General features: G+C 54.0%; 1 protein-coding gene across 1 annotated transcript; it reads left to right on the forward strand.

The window, feature by feature from the left end:
* Positions 1 to 3,461: 3,461 nt before the first annotated feature.
* On the forward strand, positions 3,462 to 16,882 carry LOC138097871 (serpin B6-like). The gene is made up of 7 exons (XM_068994084.1): positions 3,462 to 3,577; positions 7,663 to 7,837; positions 9,580 to 9,729; positions 11,681 to 11,798; positions 14,337 to 14,479; positions 15,843 to 15,998; positions 16,166 to 16,882. Exons 2-7 carry the CDS (start codon positions 7,673 to 7,675, stop codon positions 16,568 to 16,570), a joined length of 1,137 nt encoding a protein of 378 aa, XP_068850185.1. The 5' UTR covers positions 3,462 to 3,577; positions 7,663 to 7,672; the 3' UTR covers positions 16,571 to 16,882.
* Positions 16,883 to 22,749: the final 5,867 nt, after the last annotated feature.

Below are 22,749 nucleotides of genomic sequence, written 5' to 3' on the forward strand. Positions count from 1 at the left end.
CCCTTGGAGTCAGTTATCTTAACTGTGACCGTGGAGGCAGTCGATTCACGCTGGAGTTTCCTAGGAATTCTGGCAGGGGCACCGGAAGGTCAACATCAGGCGGGCACTGAGGACCCTGGGTCACCCCGCTGGCAGGCCGGGGTCGCCATAGGGAAGGAGAGCCGGTGGGGTGAGGAGTCCTGTCTCGCACGTGGTCCCTATGCATCTGGAAGGAGAGCCGGGTGATCCCCCCAGACAAACATGTTCTGGTGTCAGTGCCTGAACCTCTGCTAGCCGGAAAGAAGGCAGGATGTTTGCCCAGGTCCCCAAAAGCGCTCAAGGAAGCTGAGGTCTTTGCAGTAAATCTAGGAGCAGGGAGCGTGGTGGGAGAGGGCTGTCCTGCTCGGGTGGAGCTCAGGGTCCTTCCCAAACTGTCCCGAAAGAGAAGACATGGAGGAGCCGGAGGTCTGAATCCATGTGGCGCTTCTGAACTGTGGTGCTGGAGAAGACTCTTGAGAGTCCCTTGGACTGCAAGGAGAGCCAACCAGTCAATCCTAAAGGAAATCAACCCTGAATATTCATGGGAGGGACTGATGCTGAAGCTCCAATACTTAGGCCACCTGATGGGAAGAGCTGACTCACTGGAAAGACCCTGATGCTGGGAAAGACTGAAGGCGGGAGGAGAAGGGGACGAGGGAGGATGAGGTGGCTGGACGCCATCATGGACTCAATGATTATGAGCTTGAGCAAACTCCAGGAGATGGTGAAGGGCAGGGAAGTCTGGTGTGCTGCAGGCCATGGGGTCGCAGAGTCACATACAACTCAGCGACTGAACAACAAGTGCCCCAAGGAGGGAGCAGTCTCATCAATTCTCTCTCTTTGGGCAGAGTCTGATTTTAACCCGCTTCTTTAATGACCTGTCACTGCCCAGGTGCACACTGGGAAAACATCCACCTGCTCCCTAGGAAAAGCAGGAGATGTGGGTTCGATCCCTGAGTCGGGAAGACCCCCTGGAGAAGGAAGTGGCAGCCCACTGCAATATTCTTGCCTGGCAAATCCCACGGGGAGAGGAGCCTGGCAGGCTACAGTGCATGGCCACGGGCTTGCAAATGGTCGGCTATGACTAAGTGAGCACACACACACTGGCAAAAGGCAAGGTTTCAGGCATTCTGTCCATATGAGGGATCCCGCTCTGTGTCCACGGCCTCATAGTGTGCTGTCTGCTGCCCACCTGGTCTGTCTTTCAGAAGAACCAGGCCTTGAGCACATTTCACGCCTGAATCTCTGGGCGGGGCTGCTGCAGTTTCTCTGCAAGTACTGCTGGGCCATCAGATCCGAAAAGCTTGTAAAGACTGTGGATGCTAACCAGATATGCTCTGTGTCATCTGGATTACTTCTGTTGTTTGTGGGAAACATCCCAGGGGTCACTGTCTCTAAGGAAGCCAGACAGATATAGATAGCTGCCTGGAGCTTATATCCTGGAACTTATTTCATGTCCTCCATTGGAGGCCAGAAGTTCCACCCCTGGACTCGTCTAGAGCTTTGCATTACAGATGTTTAGTAAATATCCACTTAATTAGTGTGAATCAGTAAGCAATTGACATAATCATCGCTGGTCTCACCCATTAGGGTGTCTTTTTTTGTTATGCATTTAAGTCCCCAGTGAACTAGTTTCAGACAGCCTTATCAATCTGCATGCATCTCCACCACGGACATCAGGCAGACATTCTCTAGCGTTTCATGAGTCACTCAGTTCAGGCAATGCTGGAAAATTCACTTAGAAACAATCCTATTAGTGGTGCAAACGTCCCGGTAGAACCTGCGGTGAGGAGGTGAGCACCCTCTCCTTCTGTGTTAGAGCTGAAGCCTCAGCAGGACAGAATGCTGACTGACCCAGGGGGACGTTTAGTGGCTGCTCTGTGATCTGGTCCTGGGTGAGTTGCTGTGTGTGTCAAAACTGACTTGTGTTAAGTGACCTGGATATGGGTTGCGACGTGCTTTCTAAAAGTATTTTTGCCAATGTATTATTTCCAACATTTGAAAGAAGGGTTATTTTCAAAAATAAAGCACAGCGAATGAAAACACTGACTTGTAACAATCCCCAATTCACAAATGACAAAGCTGTGTTTAGACCCTCGGTCAGCCTCCTTTGTTCCTGGTTCCAGAGCATTGGCTGGAAATTCAGACTGCCTGAGGCATGCCTAACAGGCTCTGTTTACTTGTACTTTCCAGGGAGTGCTGAGTCCTTTGAACTGGAAAGAGAGGAAACCAGCCCCCTACCTGGGGACAAGTGGGGAAAGAACATGTCCTTTTCTTTCTGAGGATCAGGGGTTCTGCAGGGTTCGCACCAGGGATGAATTGGCCGGGGTCACAAAGACAAACTTTGTGGGCATCGTCTGCACATTTGAAGCGAATTCTCTAAACACGAGACACCAACTGTTTCGCTGCAAGTTTTCCTTTCGTTTCAGGTTCGAAGGATTCATCAACAAAAGAAACACTTGTCATACACAATAAACAATGTCAACATTTAATAGAGGATCATCTGGTTTGATTTCAATGTGCGGTCATTAAAAGAAGAGAGATAGAAGCAATAGGGAGAATTAACAGTGTATCCATCACCAAAGTGGGCTGACAGCCTACACTCAGACTTGAACAGTCCTGTGTGTGGGTAGTAAGTCCGAGTCTTTGCAATGGCGCCAAGCTCCTCTGGCCATGGGATTCTCCAGGCAAGGGTACTCCAGTGGGCTGCCTTTTCCTTCTCCAGTGGGTCTTCCCCACCCAGGGATCGAACCTGGGTCTTCTATGCTGCGGGCCGATTCTTTACTCTCTGAGCCACCAGGGACGCCCCCAGCTCTCCCAGGTTTCCAAACTGAACCTGTCATGTTTCAGACGAGGTCGCTAATTTCCCTACTGCGGTCACCGGCGCCCTGTCCGCCCTCCAAGGCTGCGCTGGGCCGGCAGGCCAGGGTCCCACCGTGCTTGGTTCACACGGGCCTCTGTGCACCGGGAGGAGCGCGCCTGGCTTCGGGCAGAGACTCAAGCCCAGGTGCCCGGGCGGCGCCTCTCTGGACCACGTATCAGCCCGTGCGCCCCGCGAAGACCCGGGGCTCGCCCGCTGAAGGCCTCCTAGGGCCGGGCCTCGCTCCTCCTGCGGCCCCGGGTAGCGGTCCCCGCGCTGCGGCCGGACCGGACTCGCGGCTCATCTGGCGCCTGGCTCGCCCCTGCTGTTCGGCCCCGCCCAGCCGTGCGGCACCGCCCTCCGGTCCAGTTCGGTCCCTTCCGGCCAGGCCCGCCCTTCCTGCTCGGCCCGGCGCCTCCCGCTGGATCCGGCCCTCGGGTCCTGACCGCCCCACCGTCCCTCTCGGCCCCGCCCATTCCACTCGTTCACGCCCCCCTGTCCTGCCCGCCCCGCCCCTCCCGCTAGGCCCCGCCCTCCGGTCCTGCGCTCCTCGCCCCTCCCGCTCGGGTTCGCCCTTGACGCTCGGCCCTCGCCCTCGGGTCCGGTCCGGCCCGGCGCGGCCCTCCCGGCGCGGTGTTTTGGCCGGGCGACTCTGTCTCGCCCCGCCCGCTCCGGCCGCGCTCGAGGACCTGTGGGGAGGTAGGGGCCGCGGAACGGGCCTGCGCGCGAGGCGGGCGGTGGGCGGCGGGCGGCGGGCGGCGGACGGCGGGCGGCGGGCGGGGTTTTCCTTTCGAGTCAGGCGGCCGCGGCGGACGTGGCGACCCGGTGAGTGTGGCGGCGGCGCCGGCCGAGACCAGGGACCGGAGGCGCCGCAAGGGGCGGCACCCAGCCTTCCCGGGCCCCGCGCGCCCAGGTACCCTCTGCGAGCGCCGGGCGTTGCGGACCCGGGGGACGGGGCGGAGGCCGGAGGGCGGATAGGAGCCGGCCTGAGTGCCCAGGCGGACCCGGGGCCCAGCGGTCTCCTGCCCACCGCGCGGCCTGCGCTCAGGGTCCCTCAGGCCTGCGAGGATGATCTTGAGGACCGTTTCAGAGCTTGTTACGGCTGGTTTTGTTTTCGCCAGACACGCTGCAGGCGCAGTATTCCGAGAGTGGGCATCTTCAGGGCTAAGAGGGCCTGGGAGAAACTTTAGTCGCACCTGGGTGCTCGATAAGTTGGCACCTTGTTATGGCCAGTGTCTGAGTCCCCAAAACTGAGAGAATAAGACGTCCACAGCAATGCAAAAGCATAAAGGGGTTTATTGCTAGCTCGAGTCAGGGCCCAAGTCTCATCCAGCACAGTGGAATCTTGACGAGGGCCCCGAGCTCTAAATCACAGCTGCTTATATACAGGCGGTCTTTTGTCTCAGCAATAGTGTAGTTGGCGTGTGGTGATTGACTCAACCTTGGGTCATCGTGGTGATTGACTTAACCTTGACGTCATCGGGGGGGACCTTGGTGTCATTGGGGACCTTGGTGTCATCGGGGACCTTGTGGGGCTTCCCAGGATTGTGACTTATGCTCACAAGAACCTGAAGCTTAGGCCTAGTGTGGCCTGTCGAGCCTGTCATGGCTCAGGTCAGGTCCCAACAACCTGAGTTACTTTCTTCCCTTCTCTCTCCGCCCACCCCCCATAAAGTTCTAGTTTGAGGGGAAAAAAAAGTATGGGAAATGAACGTTCACATGCTGCCAGGAATACTGAGCTGCTGGGGGAGGCCGGGTTCTGCTGGGACTGGCCAGACTGTGTGCCTCCCCGCTGGTGTGCTTTAAGGCTGAGACAGAGAGGGCGTGTGAAAAGTATCCCTTGGATTGAGGTCCCCATAAACAGGAAGGGCTGTGGTTATCAGTGTTCTGGGGCGTAGCGTGTCTAGGATTCCCCACAACTGGTGACTAACTGCACCCTCAGCGTTATACCACCCCAGAGAAAGGCCATGGTTTCAGTCATATTGGCCTTGTAAACTAAGTATTTGGAACCACATGAGGCCAGTTCCAGTCCTAAGTGTTGTATTGCAGCGCGGCTTCTGGCCTGATCACTCCAGCCAGGACAGTAGAGAGAAACGAGTGTAAATGGAGCCACTGTTCTTTTCTGCTTGCACTAAGAGCGCGCTACACACACAAAGGGCTTGCTGTCAGACCCCGGGAAGCCCACACAGCTCGCCCACCAAGCTTTCTGGACACGAGAAGAAGGAAAAGCGTGTGCAGTTCCATTCACCATTTATTGAACACCGACTGTGGGCCAGGCGTCAGTTGACGTAACCCCCTCAGTAAACCTATAGAGTAGAAAGAACCATCCGGATTACACATTAGATAACACACACACACACACACACAGACCAGGCAGGGACAGCGCAGGAGCCAAGTCCCCAGTAAACCAGACTCTATGGGGATTAAGGCTGCTTGATCCACCCCGGGGCTTCCCTAGTGGCATTAGTGGTGAAGAACCCGCCCGCCAGTGCAGGAGACATAAAAGACATGGGTTTGAACCCTGGGTCAGGAAGGACCCCTGGAGGAGGTCGTGGCAACGCATTGCAGTATTCTTTCCTGGAGAGTCCCATGGACAGAGGAGCCTGGCAGGCTGTAGCCCACGGGGTCATAAAAGAATCGGACAGGACTTAGTGGCTAAACAGCAATTCTTAATTACACTGGAAACACTGGGGCACCACTTTGTAGCATCATTTGCACAGAGTGAAAAGAAATTGCGGTCTTACTTTGTCCGTATTGGAAATGAATGGTTCTCAAACTGTTCAAGTTTCTATTTGAAAAAGGAGGTTTTAGTTTGCTCTCCTGCCCTCTCTCCCTCTTTCTCGTATTTGGGGAGGGGGCGCTGCCACAGGGATGAGGGGTGGACTGCAGAGCCATGACCTGCCGCTCAGCTCTCACTCTGCTCCTTGGAGCCCAGCAGAACTAAGCTGCTTCTTTACTCGGCTCTTTCGGGAGCTGCGTTGGCTCCATTCTTTCCCGTGGTGGACCGCTTCCTGGATTCTGGCTGCTCTGCAGGTCAGCCGCCACGGAGTTTGCTAATTAGGCTCATTTTGTGTTGTTTTTGATGACTTTCCTGTGCCTTGTTCCTGAGTTGAGTCTGCAGGGCCTGAACTATCAGAGCAATTCCCACCAGCGCTGGGGACCAGGACCCTCCCGAGTCCCTGCCTGGGGGGCTCGGTGCTGCCTCTGGTGCTCTGTGTCAGTGCCCGGGGCAGTGCACGAAGCGGCGCTTCCTGTTTGATTTCGGGGCCTGCATCAGCGTGGGCTGTTCACTTATCTCACAAATGATGTATTTTCTGTGGTCAGAGTATCCTGAACAAACCCTCTGGGCCTCACCTCTTCATTCCTTCCTTTTCAGTTTAGTGATTTTACAGGGAGTGGGTATGCTCTCGCCTTTAATGACCATCAGCAACTGTTGTCAGTGGAGAAAAAGAACTATTACCAGCCTCGCTGTGGCCTTTGAAGACAAGTGACCTTCTGGTTTTCTCTGTATTAGTGTTAAGGTATTGGATATTAACGCCTGTCCTGGGGGCTCAGTGGAAAGAATCCTTCTGCAAGGCAGGAGCCTCGGGTTCATTCCTGGGTCGGAAAGATCCCCTGGAGGAGGAAATGGCAACCCACTCCAGTTTCTTGCCTGGAAAATCCATGGACAGAGGGGCCAGGTAGGCTGTAGTCCACGAAGTCACAAAAGAGTCAGACGTGACTCAGCTACTGAGCAAGAAACTGGATATTAAAGATGAAAGAGAATGTGTGTATGTGGTGGTGGGAGGCTGTTTCCTTTCCTCTAGGTTCTTCCCGGCTGGTCTAGGAATTAAATGGACCTCAGACAAATCAATAGCAGAAAACCAACCCCACTGAATTTTGTGCGAACCTCGAAGAAACAAGGCTCAAGAAGTGACCAGGCAGGCAGCTTTGTGTGTGTAAAGATTTGACGAGACAACGGGGTTTGCCTGGGGCAGCAAGGTCGTGAAGTAACAGGGTTTGCTGGTTTCTTGAACAGCCTTTTCAGCCTTTTGTTCCCCTCTTTGGCCATAAAGATGTCTCTCTACCTCCTGGTACAGGAGGGTATTTCCACGTGGAGATGTATTTTCAGCTCCAGGGGGAACAGAAGAAGGGCAGCGTATGCTTTCTGCACCAGCTGTTTCTCAAGTCACTTTACTTCAGAGCAATCAGTGTGCTGCAGTGGAGTGTTCTGGGGTGAGCTGCCCTGCACCCATCAGGAGCACAGATTACCTGGTGCGTCCCCGTCCTCATGCAGGGAGCAGAAATCAGGGAGCTGATGCAGGGCCCGGAGCGGGGCTGCCAGCCTGCACGCCCTGCGGCTTCGGGCCCTGTCCTCGGGCTCACCTGCTTGTTTCTCCCAGGTTGGTATCTAGGACTGACACTGCTTTCTGTTGAAGAACTGGGGATCTCTCAGCTGTCATCCCTTCACACCTGGCAGAGAGGCCCTGAACCCTCACATTCCTCCGCCCAGCCCCACAGTGTCCTATTCTGCACCAAACACCCTCCGTGGCGGGGCTGGCGACCTCCGAGGCCGGGCCCTGGAGGTGGACGTGGGTGCGTCCCAAGGCCCTTGTCCCCACGGGAGTCAGCAGGGCCTGGGCCTGGGGCAGCAGGGGAAACCCCGAGGAAACCGAGTTTTGTGCGTGTACCTGTTTTCTCTTCGAAGCAAAGCATCAATGCTAACAACAGTTAAGAGCAGAGTGAGACACGGTCGACCTGTGGCCTGAATTTGCGTGACACTGATTTTAAATCCATCCTTTCAGCCTCGCCACCATGGATGAGCTGTCAGAAGCAAATGGCACCTTTGCCTTGACCCTTCTGAAAAAGCTGGGTGAGGACAACTCGAAAAATGTGTTTATCTCGCCCCTAAGCCTCTCCTCTGCCCTGGCCATGGTCTTCATGGGGGCCAAGGGCAACACCGCAGCACAGATGTGCCAGGTACGTTCGGGAAGCCTGTTCTGAGTGGCAGAAGACGCTGTTTCTTTGACGGGTGAGACGGGGTCCACAATCCGAATCCCAAAGACCTTGCTCGACAGCCAGGCCTACTCCCCTGTCTGCCCCTCCCTGGGCGCCCCCTCCAGTGTCTCTCTGGTGTGTGGCCTGGGGCTCCTGACAGCACAGCACCCGATTCCAGCAGGACAGGCTTCAACGAGCAAGCGTTCATCGAGCCTCTGCTCGGACCCGCTGCTCAAGGCCGTGCTGGCCGAGGCCCATCCTGCCGAGACGCCCAGAGCCAGCCCGGGCTGGCGGCACAGGGTGTGGACGTCAGCTCCTGGGCCACAGTGGAGGCGGGGCGCTGACCTCTGGCTCCCTGGGGGTCACAGTCTTCCCGCATGTGGGGTGCCGTTACCCTTCCCAAGGTCCTGGGTTCCAGAGGGCCTCCAGGTGTAACAGAGTCCTGATCGCGCCCTTGAGCCAGGGCTGTGAGTTTGACCTCTTCCCTAAGGCCATCACTTTCAGGGTCCTGTGCCAGCTGGAGAGGCTGGGAGTGAGAAACACTTGCCCCCTCCACCCAGCAAGTGTCAGGATGCAAATACGCGGGTGCTCCTGCTCAGTCATCTCTGACTGCTTCCCTGTGGACTGCAGCCCTCCAGGCTCCTCTGTCCATAGCGTTCTCCAGAAAGAACACTGGCGTGGGTTGCCAGTCCTCCTCCAGGGGATCTTCCCGACCCAGGGATGGAACCCGCGAGTCTTGTCTCCTGCCCCGGCAGGTGGATCCTTTCCCACTGCGCCACCTGGGAGACGCGCGTATTCCCTTTAAGTCCTGCTGAAAAGGGAGCAGTCCCCTCTTGAGCTCGGCACTGTCTTCTCCCCTCCCGCTCTCCCAGGCTCTGAAGGGGCCGCCCTCTCTCTGGGCACCTCCTGTGCAGATTCCGATTCCAGGGGGAGGGCCGGCCTTCCTGCCCTGCACGGGCCTCTCTCCAGGGCTCCCACCCGACCTCCTCTCCTCCAGCAGTGGTGCCCCCGGCCCTCCGGCCTCGGCCGGCCGCTGGGTGCAAAGCCCGTGCCCAGGCTTTAGCCCTGTGTTACTGTGGATCCGCGCCAGACAGCTGTCTGGACCTTCTCTCTGTGGCTCCCGAACAAACCGCCCACGACTGGGAATGACCAGGAACGTGCCTGGGACTCTGCGGCCTGGCCGCACGGTGCCCGCTGGGCTCCTCCTGGTCCAGGAGCGGCCCCGATCTGCTAGGCACTCTCCTCCATGTGTCCGCTCTGCCGCGTTGTTACGAGGCCCCAGCATGATGGCTGGGCATTTCTGCACCCTGGCAACAGGGGCAAGACTGGGAACGTGGAGATGCCAGGCCTTTACAAAGGCCTCGGCCCAGAAGAGCCACTTCTTGTCCCAGTGGTCAGAGTCCGTTCCGAGGCCAGTCCAGACCGAAAGACGTGGCCTGTTTGTGCAGAAACGGGAGGCTGGTCCGCGGCCCTGTCTGCAGGCAGACTGCAAGCACAGGGCCCTGGGCTCGCCCAGGGGCATTTCTTCTCCCGCCGTCGTGGCCTGAGCCCGAGCGGGAGGTGGGCTGGGGGCCTTCCCAGAGCCACTGTGCCGTTATTTGCGTGAGTCTTGTTTCAAGCTGCGGTGAGGATCAGTGCGGTGCTTAGGCTGACTTTAGTGTTGGGTCCATTTCCTGTAGTCAGGGCGTACTGCAGTGGAGGGTATTATCTGTTTTTGATTTCAGACGCTTTCTCTAAGCAAGAGCAGTGGCGGAGGTGAAGATGTCCACCTGGGTTTCCAGAAGCTTCTCAGTGAAGTTAATAGGACCGGCACACAGTACTTGCTCAGAACCGCCAACAGGCTTTTTGGAGAGAAGACTTACGATTTCCTCTTGGTAAGTCATACTCCCGATTGCCGGAGGCAGATAGAGACTGAGGTCCTGTGTAGATGGGAGGCGGGCCTTGTGGTGCAGAGAGGCCTTGTGGGCTGAGACCCACACGGTGGGCGGGATGTGGGACCCCAGTCACGACCTCACGCTTCCTGGAACCGTTCGGTCATTGCCTGTAAGAGGAGCCCTGTAACAGCCCTGTTCACATGTTCCTGAAGCTTCGATGAGTTGATTGTCAGAGAACTAACACAGACCATACCACACTTGGAGATGAGTTGGCCCAAACAGGGAAGTGATCGAATAGAATATTTCTGATGTTGTTTTTCACCTGTTGGAATTTTTTGGTGCATTGTGAGACGTTCAATTATTTTATACCTGTAAATATTTTGATTATCTTTTCCTATGCAGAATTTTTTTTAAAGTTTTTGTCTTTTTTTCTCTGGTTTTATTTAATTACAGTGCTTTCATGGTTTTAAAATTTTTTTCATACGCACCTCAAGTCATCTCAGTGTGTTCTTATGATATAAAAAGGCAGACAAGGCCAGAGTCCTCCCACTCTCGTCCCCGCCCTGCCCCCACGCCCAGTATCAGGGCTTGTCCCCTGTACATAGAGAAAGTCTTTGCTTCTCAGTGCATGTGTGCCTGCTGTTGTTCAGTCACTGAGTCGTGTCCAACTCTTTCCTACCCCGTGGGCTGCAGCAGGCCAGGCTCCTCTGTCCTCTCTACATCCCAGAGTTTGCCCAGAGTCATGTCCATTGAGTTGGTGATGCATCCAACCCCTCATCCTCTGTCGGCCCCTTCTCCTTTGCCTTCAATCTTTCCCAGCATCAAAGTCTTTTCTGATAGATCTGCTCTTCCTATCTGGTGGGCACAGGGATGAGCTTCAGCCTCAGCAGCAGTGTGTGTCCGCCTCACCCTTTCTCAAGGTGGTGGGCGGTGTGCTCAGGGGTGGCTGTACTGAGACGCAGCCGCCAGCCCCTGGGTGGGTGTGGGGTGTGGCCCAGCCCGGGCTGAGCCGGCAGGGACCGTGTGTGTGTGGTTCTGTCCTGTGTGTGCTACTCAGATGGACTTTAGAAGGAAGGGACAGAGGAGGCTCTCAGATCTCAGTGAATTCTGCCTCATTCCCGCCCTGACGGCTGCAGCCCTCCCCGTCGTCCTCAGGAAGGGTAGCGGGTGGGCAGTCCACCCTCTGCTCAGCGCTACAGGCCTGAGCCTTCAACATTCTGATTGTTCATGAGACTGAGCAGCTTTGCATGTGGATCAAACATTTGTATCTTTTCTGAAAATTGCCTATTTATGTGTCCTTTGTGTAGTTTTAAATATGGGTTTTATGTCTTTTTTTTTAAACTGAGTTCTTTGTATGTTTAGGATAACGATCTTATTCTGTTATATAACTTTTTTCATTATTTTTCACACTTGTTTCATACTCTAAATTAACTGTTTTAAAACAGGTGGTATAAAGTGAATATAGTCAGCATGAGGTCAAATATTTGTAGGTTTGTATGGGCTGGTACGAATTTCTTTTACAACCTGGTTTACTTGTTTTTATCCGTCTTAGCTCCATGCTTTATTGCTCCATGCTTTATTACCTACACGTTTATTCTCACCTTTTTTTTTTTTAGTTCTACCAGTTTATTGCTACCAACCCATCTCCCTCCACCTTCATGCATGCATGCTCAGCCTCGTGACCCTGTGAACTGCAGCCTTCCAGGCTCCTCCAACATTTGCAGGCCGATTCTTACCACTGTGCCACCTGGGAAGCCTGTGATTTCACTGAGTTATTTATTTATTGTAGCTGAAAACTGAGAAAGTGGATTGAGGGTTAATTGTGCACATTCGTTTGCACATTACACAAGTAACCATCGAATGATGTGTGTCGAGGTTATGCGTGGTGAAGTCAGCCGTTGGCGTTGTCTCTTTCTGTAGCCATGTCATTCTGTCATTCCGTCTCTCCTAGTCTTTCAAAGATGCCTGCCGCGTGTTCTACCAAGCAGAGATGGAAGAGCTGGACTTTGTCAGCGCTTCGGAGGAGTCGAGGAAGCGCATAAACACCTGGGTAGCTGAAAAGACAGGAGGTGAGGACGTGTCGCTACTTCTGTTTGCACAGTATTTGAATCGGTCTTATTTTCCATCAGTTCCTTCCCAAGACCATCGATTGTAAACAGAAATGGCTTTTTGCCGGGGGCCAGCGTGAGGAACTCCGCCCATGGCAAAGGTCATGAGGAAGGAGGCTTGGCATACGCAAAGGAAACCCCCTGTTCCCGAGCATCTAACCCGAAAGCCAGAGTCTGTTTATGCTCTCATCTACACCTCTGACTTTACGGGGGGCTCTCCCCCATAACCGTTTCTCTCAGAGATGCAGCTCCAAGGCAGTAAAAGTTCCTGGGCGTGACAAGAGTGTTTCAGCTTACAGACTCCTCTGAAGGTTATCTAGCCCACCTGTATAGGTTCCTCTGGCCACATGTGATTGTTTACAGCCTCCCAACCTGAGAGGCACGAGATGTTTCAGACTTACTAAAGGCAAATTCTTTTGGGGAGTTAGAAATTATTAGTATAATGGGTTGGTTAGGAATTATATTGGTGAAGGGTTCTTCATTTGTTGTGTCAATAATTGCTGCTAATTCCCTGCTCTGGGTGGGACAAGGATGTCTCAGGTCAAACCTCTCTGCTGACAGACTAGCTTGTGTGACAGGATTATCCATACTCCTGCCACTACACATGATTGTTTACTACCTCTCAACCGTAAACAGCACAGAGAGTTTTGGAGTATTCTGAGAGTCTTAATTAGCATAGGACTTTTTCTTCTTGTTGAGTCAATGATTGCCGCCAGGCCTCCATATCCTTAGGCACCTGGGAATATATTAATCAATGTATTTGGAATATAGCGAAAGAAATACAGTAGTTTTTGATGTTAGCAGTACTATACTTTTTGAGTTAATGGATTTTCTCTTTTGTAATAGATCACTGTACTTTCTTATAAATCACTGTGTCCTTGCTATGTAAAAACGTAACTTTATCATATCTTAACACTAAATAGATCTTAAGGGGAGCATTGGTGAAAGGATTTTCATTTGTTGGGCTGGTGTTTGCTGCTAAATCTCCATGTTCCCTACCCTTATGATGAATATAACTAACATACAGGAGAAATAAGTATTAACCTTTAAGACTAATCATGTTAACCTTGGGTTAAATAAATTCCTTTCTTGATTGTAACTCACTACACCCTCACCCTATAGGAATGTAACTTTATTTGGAAGGTGGTGCCTGGTTTAAGAAAAAACACCCTTGGAAGAAATAAGTTTTTTGGTTATCAGAAAGAAAGGATCATAAAATGTCAGCAGGTCTCACTCATGGACAGAAGATGATGTACCTTTTTTATACATTTATGTGAAGCACCTGATTTTGATAAAGGTCAGGACTGCTGACTCCCGCGTGACTCTGTATTCATCCCTATGTGTAACAAAACGTATATAAGCAAACCCAAAAATAAAGAAATCGGATCAGTTTCCAGAAAGACTGATTCCCCCATGTCGCTTCTTTCTTGCTTCCGTTTTTCTGGCTGAATTCCCATCTGGAGCATGGATGCTATTCCACGTAATCCAAGTTATTCAGCCTCTTTTTCTCCACTAATCTTCCTACTGCACTATCCATTTCTAATCTCTCTATATCTGTGATTAAATATGTATTTTTCCAAAGACGCCGACTCCGTCCCACCTTCGAATCACCCTGGATCCACCGGGGCTGGACCCCGGCAGCTTTTTCTCTAAAGAACTGGAACTTTCAAATCCACTTCTGAAATTTAATCAGCAATCAATTTCTCTAGCTTTCCCCCTCCTCATCAATATTCAGTGCACCTCTTCCAGAGCAATCACACTTTGACTTTTGGCTGTTGCAGTTAATGTTCCTATAGTCTGCCTTTTCACAAAGGGTGGAAGGAAGACTTTGGATGCAGCCCCACTTCCCTGCCTGTCCAGCAGAGCGCGTGCTCTGCAGGTCGCTGAGCATCACTGCAGGACACACGGTCAGGCCCTGGGCCACCTGCGCTTCTTCGTTTCCGTGGTCTCCACACTGGCTTTGACCTCTCCCCTTCAGGAGGGTCCCCTCACGCTGTAGACTGAACATTCCTTTTTCTGTCCCTGTGAATAATTCTGCCCTTTTATTTGTTCATTTTATGTGTTTTATGCAACTCATGGTATCTTTCTGAGCAGAGACTTGAAGGTTTTTGTCCCTGATTTTGCTTTCAGGCCAGGCTCCCTGCATGGGTTTCCCTGGTGGCTCAGATGGCAAAGAATCACCTGCCAAAGCAGGATAGGTGGGTTGGATCCCTGGGTCAGAAAGATCCCCTGGAGGAGGAAATGGCAACCTGCTCCCGTATTCTTGCCTGGGGAACCCCATGGATGCAGGAGCCTGGTGGGCTACAGTCCATGGGGTCACAAAGAGTGGGACCCAACTTATCGAGTAGTCAGACAACTCGCTGCACGTGGTTGTCTGGGGGACAGTGAACCCTCTGGTCTGTGCACTGACTCCTCCAGGGGACGGGCCAGTAACTACCCTGCCCAGCACCTCACCAGGAAACCCTGTTAGCTAACTGGTCCTTTAAATCTTCCGTGCAGGTAAAATTAGAGACTTGCTGTCTGCAAATTCAGTTAACCCCACAACACGTCTGGTTCTCATGAATGCCATCTACTTCAAAGGAAACTGGGATAAACAGTTTAACAAAGAGCATACTGAGGAAAGGCCATTCAGAGTCAGCAAGGTAAGCAAGAATGTTTCATTAAGCGAAGGAGGTTTTGGAAATGGTCCCTGGGGTCCTCTTAGTTTATGGATCCTGCCAGGAGGCTGACCTTCAGGAACGTGAGCCTCGTGTGGCCTTGGCGGCCCAGATGTGGATCCGGGCAAACCCTGGCTTCCTCTCCCCCGCTCCTCCTCTGCTGTGTCATCAGGGGCGGTCCGTGCGGCGGGTGTACCGTGTTGTATAGCACATCCCACGGGGCAGCTCGCAGCTCTCTGGGCCTGCTAGAGCCCCCGAGACCCAGTTCAAACTCCAGACTGTGGCTGTGATGCTCATGGGCCTGGATCCTACCATCTGACCCCTCCTGTCAGGCGCTACCTACACAGACGCCTTTCTCTGCAGGGCGTCCAGGACCCTTCCTAGCGGTCTCCACGACCCGGGTTCCTGGTTCCTGTGTCCCTCCTCTGACTCTCACAGAGCCCGTGGCCTCTCACAGTGGCTCTGATGCCCCAGAGCCCCTCGGGCCCGTGTGCAGGACCCGGGAGGTTACTTGGAAGTTTTCCTGAGGACGGTGGCTGGGCTGAGAGTGGCGGGGGTAGGAAGCACAAGTGAGATTGCCTTGTGGTTTTCTGATCCTTGTATCTATTTACTCGGCTGTGCGGGGCTCCTTGCCGCTCAGCCTTTCCTGCCGCTGCCGAGGCGGAGGCCCTCTGGGCTCGGGGCTCGGGCTTCTCGTGCTGGTGCTCTCCTGGTGCGGAGCTGCGGCTCCCGGGCTCTCAGCCCAGGCTCAGTAGCTGTGGCCCGTGGGCTTAGAAGCTCCTGTGCTGTGGGGTCTTCCCAGACCAGGGCTGGAGCCTGTGTCTCCTGCATTGGAAGGCGGATTATTTGCCCCTGAGCCACCAGGCAGTGCTGTTGTCTTTAAAACCAGAGCCCACATGGTTGTTCATGGTCAGCTGTGGGCGGGAAGGCCAGGCGCCCAGGACACGGCAGGGTTTGACGGCGGGATGAGTGGTGTCGCCATGAGCAGAGGTGGGAACGTACAGATGGAGCAGGTGGAGGGGACACGAGCCGCCAGTGTGCGAGCCGAGCTGGAGGCTCCTTTGCGTCCAAATGCGGATGTCAGGCCGGCAGGGGCCGGGGGCGAGGTCCTGCCGGGAACGTCCGAGTGGAGCCCTCCTGGGTCAGCAGGAGAACAGCAGCCTGAGGCCTGAGCGCTGGGAACCAGGGGTGGGATCTGGAGCCGTGCAGACGAGCTGACGATGCGGAGCTGGAGGGGGTGGTCTGGAGACAAGACAGAGTGTGTGGGCGCAGGGGGCCGGCTCTGATGACTCGTCCCGCGTGTCCACAGGTCTTGTTTCAAGTTAACGTTTATCCATTTCCTTTATAGAACGTGGAGAAACCTGTGCAAATGATGTTCAAGAAGTCCACCTGTAAAATATCCTACATTGGAGAAATAAGCACCCAGATTCTGGTGCTTCCCTACGTTGGCCAAGAGCTGAACATGGTCATCCTGCTGCCCAGCGAAAGCACTGACGTGTACACGGTAACCAGGCAGCTGTGGCCTGAGGCTCGGCTCTCGTCCCGATCCGTGCTGGGCACTGGGCTCCGGGAACTCGTGTGTGGCCCGCAGGGCACGGTGTGTGGGTCACAGCAGACGGTCCCTGGGGCAGCGGTGCTGCAGACCCTGAGATCTTCTACCTTCTCCTCCAGGTGGAGAAGGCCCTGACCTACGAGAAATTCGTCGCGTGGATGAAGCCGGATGCGATGGACGAGGAGGAGGTCGAGGTGTTTCTTCCCCGGTTTACGCTGGAGGAGACTTACGACATGGAGTGTGTCCTACAAGAACTGGGCATGACTGACGCCTTCGAGGAAGCCCAGGCTGACTTCAGAGGGATGTCGACCCGGCGAGACCTGTACCTGTCCAAGGTCGTGCACAAGTCCTTCGTGGAGATCACCGAGGAGGGCACGGAGGCCGCGGCTGCCACAGGGGCAGTGGTCATGATGCGCGCCCTCAGTGTCGTGCCCCGGTTCTGTGCCGACCGCCCCTTCCTCTTCTTCATCCAGCATGGCAAGACCGGGGCCATCCTGTTCTGCGGCCGCTTCTGCTCGCCGTGACGAGGTGGTGGGGGCCCCCTGTTGCTCCTCACGGCTCTCCCCATTCTCTGCGAAGAGTCTGGAACCCCAAGTGACCTTGGCAAAAGTCCACAAATAAAAGGCTGATTGTGACTGCCCCTGTGTGTGTGTCTGTGGGTGTCTGTGTGTGTGTCTGTGTGTGTGTGTGAGTGTGTCTGTGTATCTCTGTGTCTGTGTGTGTGTCTCTGTGTGTGTCTGTGTGTCTGTGTGTATATCTGTGCTGTGTGTGTGTCTCTGTGTGTCTGTGGGTTTCTGTGTGTGTGTCTGTGCTGTTTGTGTGTGTGTTTGTGTGTGTGTCTGTGTGTCTCTGTGTGTGTCTGTGTGTCTCTGTGCGTGTCTGTGTGAGTGTGTCTGTGTGTATCTTTGTGTCTGTGTGTGTGTGTCTGTGTATCTGTGTGTGTGTGTCTTTGTGTCTGTGTGTGTACATGTGTCTGTGTGTGTGTATGTGTGTGTCTTTGTGTATCTTTGTGTCTGTGTGTGTCTGTGTGTATCTCTGTGTCTGCGTGTGTGCCTGTGTGTATCTTTGTGTCTGTGTTTGTATGTGTGTGTGTGTGTGCACCTGTGTGTGTGTGTGTCTCTGTGTGTGTGGGGGTCTGTGTGTGTATGTCTCTGTGTGTGTGTATCTGTGTGTCTGTGTCTCTGTGTGTGTCCGTCTCTGTGTGTCTGTGTCTGTGTGTGTGTGTGTCTGTGTGTATGTTTTTGTGTCCCATGCCTTCTCGGAGCTGCAGCTCCCATCGGAGGTGGGCGCTCGGTGGTCCTGCTGGTGGCGAGCACTGGCTGCCTGCTCTCTGGGTCCTCCCTCCGCCCGCCCCGTCCAGGTCCTCGGGGAGCGCGCTCTGCTCCGGGCCTGGAAGGATGAGCAGGGCTTCCCTGTCTCCATTGCTCGGTGGCCCTGCTCCTGAGACCAGAAAGAAGCAGAGGCTACGGCAGCCACGGGGAAGGGGAGCAGGCCTCAGAGACCCCCGAACGTGAGCCCTCCATAAACCAGGAGAAGAGGGGAGGGCCGTGGACCCAGACCGGGAGAAGTCCATCCCCGAGCCACTGTGTCTGCATTGGAGGGTCTGTGGTCAGAGGCCTGTTCAAGTGCTTGACCGTCCACACTCTCTGAGCATGTTCAGTTGCCCCCTGGGGTCATAGATGAGCAGACAGGCCCTGTTCTCGAGATGGGGGCTTTTCAGACCACGTCATGGATGCATGCTGGGTGACTTTCCATCCTCCCGCAGGTACCGGAGAGAAAGAGGCGGCTAAGGTTTCAACCAGTGCATCCTAAAGGAAATCAGTCCTCAATGTTCAGTGGAAGGACTGATGCTAAACGTGAAACTGCAATACTTTGGCCCCTGATGCGAAGAGCTGACTCACTTGAAATGATTGAAGGCAGGAGGAAAAGGGGACGACAGACGATAAGATGGTTGGATGCCATCACCAACTCAATGGACATGAGTTTGAGTAACTCCGGGAGTTAGTGATGGACTGGGAGGCCTGGTGTGCTATAGGCCATGGAATCGCAAAGAGTCCGACACGAATGAGCGACTACACCGCACGAAGCTTTCTGCAGCCGCCCGTGTTCCCTGCTGAGACATGGGGCCCGCGCCTAGCCGATGCTGAGGTTTGAGTGGAGAGCAGTGCGGGGTCCACTGGCCTCCCTCTAACCTGAAGTGAGCTGTCTGTCCAGCCAGGGTCAGAGGCGTCTGTCCTTCGTCCCCATCAGGCCATCAGCAGCAACCTGTGAGGATGGACGCCATGGTCCCGGGTGTTACAGAATCTGTCACACAGCTCGGCCTCTGCCCATCTCTCTCTTAGCTGAATCTACTGCGTTAAATGTCATTGGCAGTTTCTTCAAAACTGTGTTTTTCAATATGATCCTATTAAAATTTTAATAGAATTGCCTTATAATCTCCTGTGCGTTTGTCATCAATAAACTCGGAATTCCTGTCCTCGTCATAGTCCTTCCCTGGTGGCTCAGGCCGGGAAGAGTCGCCTGCAGTGCAGGAGACCGGGCTTCGATCCCTGGGTTGGGAAGGTCCCCGGGAGATACTGGCTCCCCACTCCAGGATTCCGGCCTGGAGAATCCCACAAACTCGGGGTCGCAGAGAGTCAGACGTGACCGAGCCACGCTCGCCGTCACTTACCATCCTCCCGGTTGATCTTGTCTGTGACCAGCTCTGGCTTCAAGGAGGGGTGGCCGGTGGGCCTCCCTGGGCCCCCCAGAAGGACCCCCGGCTCGGTGCTCTGCTTTCATTGTCTTCAGAGTCTTTATAGCTTTTGAGCAGAGGGTCCTGCATTCTCATTTTGCACCAGCCCTGCAAATTACGGAGCCAGTCCTGCCGTGGACTACAGAATTTTTTATGGAGAAAAGTAGTCTTTTTTCAGATGCTGAGTACCAGTCAAGCGCAAAGCAAATCCTGAGAAATGGAAGATCTCAATCCAGTCTTTTCACGTTAAAATATATAGACATTTTGGTCGGGATATTTCTATACTTGGCTTTTGAACTCCAGACAGCATGTGTTTCCATGAGAGAAACAGATAGCACAGTTTAGTCACTCTGTCGTGTCTGACTCTGCAAGCCCATGGACTGCAGCATGCCAGGCCTCCCTGTCCATCACCAACTCTCGGAGCTTACTTAAACTCATGTCCATCAAGTCGGTCTTGCCATCCAAGCATCTCACCTGTGCCGTCCCTTCCCCTCCTGCCTTTGATCTCTCCCAGCATCAGGGTCTTTTCCAGTGAGTCAGATCTTTGCATCAAGTGGCCAAAGTATTAGAGTTTCAGCTTCAGCATCAGTCCTTCCCATGAACATTCAGGACTGATTTCCTTTAGGATGGAATGGTTGGATCTCCTTGCAGTCCAAGGGACTCTCAAGAGTCTTCTCCAACACCACAGTTCAAACGCATCACTATTCGGTGCTCAGCTTTCTTTATGTCCAGCTCTCCCATCCATACATGACCACCGGAAAATCGAGGTAGCCCAGTGTGACAGTCAATTTTGTGTGTCGCCTTGACTGGCTCAGAGGACCAGTTAACTGGTCTAACACCCATCGAGATGTTGCCGTGAAGGTAGTTTTTACAGGAGACGAGGAATAAATGAGTCGACTCTGAGTAAGGCAGACTGGCCGCCAGCACGTGGGGGGGCCTGGTCTAGTCAGCTGACAGTGACTGAGGTCCCTAAGGAGGAGGCGCTTTCCTCCAGAGGCCTGTGGACTCAGCTGCACAGAGGTCTTCCCTTCCCCCACCTCCTGCAGCAGGCACAGGCTCCCCTCCCTTCCTCTCTCTCTGTTCAAACCTCAGAAACCACTGGAAAGTGGTGGCTGTCTGCTTAGTGCCTGCACTGCCCAGCCCTGTAATTCCACTCCTCACTCTCAGCCTCCCGGAAGGAGGGCTCGACGGTCCTGGCAGCTTGCTCTGCCTGTACTTGCAACATTCCTTGGTTATCTGAGGTCACAGGTGCAGGTGGCATGTTCCTCCCTCCTGGGAAGGAATAGTTATCCTCCTCTTCCGAGCCAGCGTCCTCAAGTCAATGTCCCTCTGGCCTTTGGCTCACCCTCAGTGCTCCTTGGGCTTCCCGGGTGAGGAATCCGCCTGCCAGTGCAGCAGATGAAGGGTTATCCCTGGGTCGGGAAGATCCCCTGGAGGAGGAAACGGCCAACTCCAGGATTCTTGCCTGGGAAACCCCGTGGACAGAGGAGCCTGGTGGGCTACAGTCCCCGGGGCCTCAGAGTTGGACACAAATTAGCGACTGAGCAAAGCAAGTGAAATAAATCCTGGAGCAGCAGAGCTGCTGGTTGACACGGTCGCACCCCCATCCTTGCCTTATGCACCCAGCCCTGCTTTTGTCCAGAGGTGTCCCCAGAGGCACAGACAGCCCTTCCCCAGCTTGATGGAATGGTCTTATAACTGCAGAATCAAGTATGGATGTGAGAGTTGGATCATAAAGAGGACTGAGCGTCAAAGAATTGATGCTTCTGAACTGTGGGGTTGGAGAGACTCTCGACAGTCCCTTCGACTGCAAAGAGATCAAACCAGTCAATCCTAAAGGAAATCAGTCCTGAATATTGGAAGGACTGATGTTGAAGCTGAAGCTCCAATACTTTCGCCACCAGATGCAAACACCTGACTCATTGGACAAGACCCTGATGCTGGGAAAGACTGAGGGCTGGAGGAGAAGGGGGTGACAGAGGATGAGATAGTTGCATGGCATCACCGACTCGATGAGTTTGAGCAGACTCGGGAGTTCATGATGGACATGGAGGCCTGGTGTGCTGCACTCCATGGGGTCACAAAGACTTGGACATGACTGAGGGGCTGAAATGAACTGAACAAGGGGTTTCTTTTGTTAAGAATCCTTCGAATGGAAAATGAAGGTAAAACTTCTGGCAAACCACTTCAGGACATGGGGACTTAAATGTGGCTCTTCTTCACCGAGAATCGCACTGTTTTTCTGCGGAACTCTTTTCTGGATGGTGGTGAAGACAGAAATCTGAAGGCGGGCCAGCAGCAGTCGGGGGCTCTCTGCGGTTCTCAGCTCAGACTCACCTGATTCCTCAGCACGTCTCCCCTGCTTAGAGCTGGGTCACTCCTGCCCTGCCCCCGGCGTGCCGCTCTGGGCTCTGAGAGCTGAGTGTGCGTGGTTCTGGCTCAGAGAAGGGTTGGCGGCGGGTGCCCAGGGAATGGGGCTCTCGCCCACCAGGGCCTGTTGCCCAGAGTCACTGGTTATGAGCCCCGGTAACCAGGACTGGCTGAGTAAACAGGTGAGTAAACAGGTGTTTTGGTTTCCGATATCCGATCACCACAGACTCAGGGTGAATGTGTCCTGAAACCTCACCGTACGCATGACATTAACATACGCTCCATATCATGTGTGTAATTCACATGTAATGTGATCAACAACAGCAGTTAGCGCCAGGGTGTGTGCACGTTCGCCTGAGATGCGTCCAGGGATCCCATTGGGCTTCCCCGGGGTCCTGGTTCTGCTCATGGAGCAGGTAATCTCTGGCCGGGCTGGGGGTCAGGGTGGTGTGGTGGATACAGGAATCACCTAAACTCTCATTGTGACAAAGTCTCCGCTGGGTCTGGAAAATTCTGTGAAATTGCTGGTGAAGCATTTTCACTTTCATTTCTATATATGCCCTTTCCTGTATTCCCCAGGCCAGGTTAGATTTAGTCCCAAACAGATTTTTCCTGTCTTCCTCCGGTTATCATGGTTTATGCCCTCCTGGGCTGAATGAGTCTGTGACATCATTATCAGCTGGTGGGCACTGTCCCCCTTGAAGACAGGTGGCACGCCCGGAGGTGTTTCTGTTGTCCTAATGGAGGGAGGCGCAGCTGGCCTCTAGTGGAGGGGCACAGGAGCCACGTCAGGAATGGTCATCTGACCCCACTTGTCAGCAGTACTGCCTGTGAGCAATGCTGGCTGGACACATAGTTGGGCCCCTTTCACGTTGGAACCCACCACATCTCCAGCACAGCGATGTGTCTGGAGGTTTCTCTTTGGGGGCCTAGTGGGTGACGTGCAAAGTCAGTGGTGGTATTTCCCGTCAACAGTGGTGGAGACAGATGTGTACCAAGCTTCCCATCACTTCTCACTGAAGTTAACAAATGTGACACGCACTGTCTTCTGCCCACCAACTCTGTGGAGCTAATAGGTGTAACTGCTGTCAGGAAGTCAGGTTCAGACATTCATGAGAAGGAAATACAAGCAACGCTGGCACAAGTCTTAAACACGGGCTGAGAGATACACGTCTGAAACTCTGATTTTGAATTTGAATATTGCTTGTGAATTATGTCTGCTCCTTTCTTGTTTCTGAGGCCCCCCTCCTTGGCATCACGTCATACGCCCACCCCTTGTACCCCAGCCTGTGCGTCCCCCCGACTCCCTGTTCCCGCTGTCCTGTGGGGGGACCACCCCGGGTCCTCCCTTCCCAGCTCTCCATTCCTCGGCAGGTCACCGCCACCCTCGCCGCCCCACCCAGGACCTCTTACCCCTTTCTGAGGCACACCGCGATTGCTTCAGTTCTGAGTCTCAGGGAATCTTACCCCTATCATTTGACTTCTTCTTGAGTGTCTCTTTAGGTCCAACCTGGTGCTTTCCTCTGCGTCATAAATCTAATTAGGACTGAACAGGGCTTTTAGAGAGAAACCTCTTTGTGAAACTGAAGCTTTCAATCT

The sequence above is a fragment of the Capricornis sumatraensis genome, chromosome 22 (assembly GCF_032405125.1).
Source record: "Capricornis sumatraensis isolate serow.1 chromosome 22, serow.2, whole genome shotgun sequence".
Taxonomy (NCBI): Eukaryota; Metazoa; Chordata; class Mammalia; order Artiodactyla; family Bovidae; genus Capricornis; species Capricornis sumatraensis.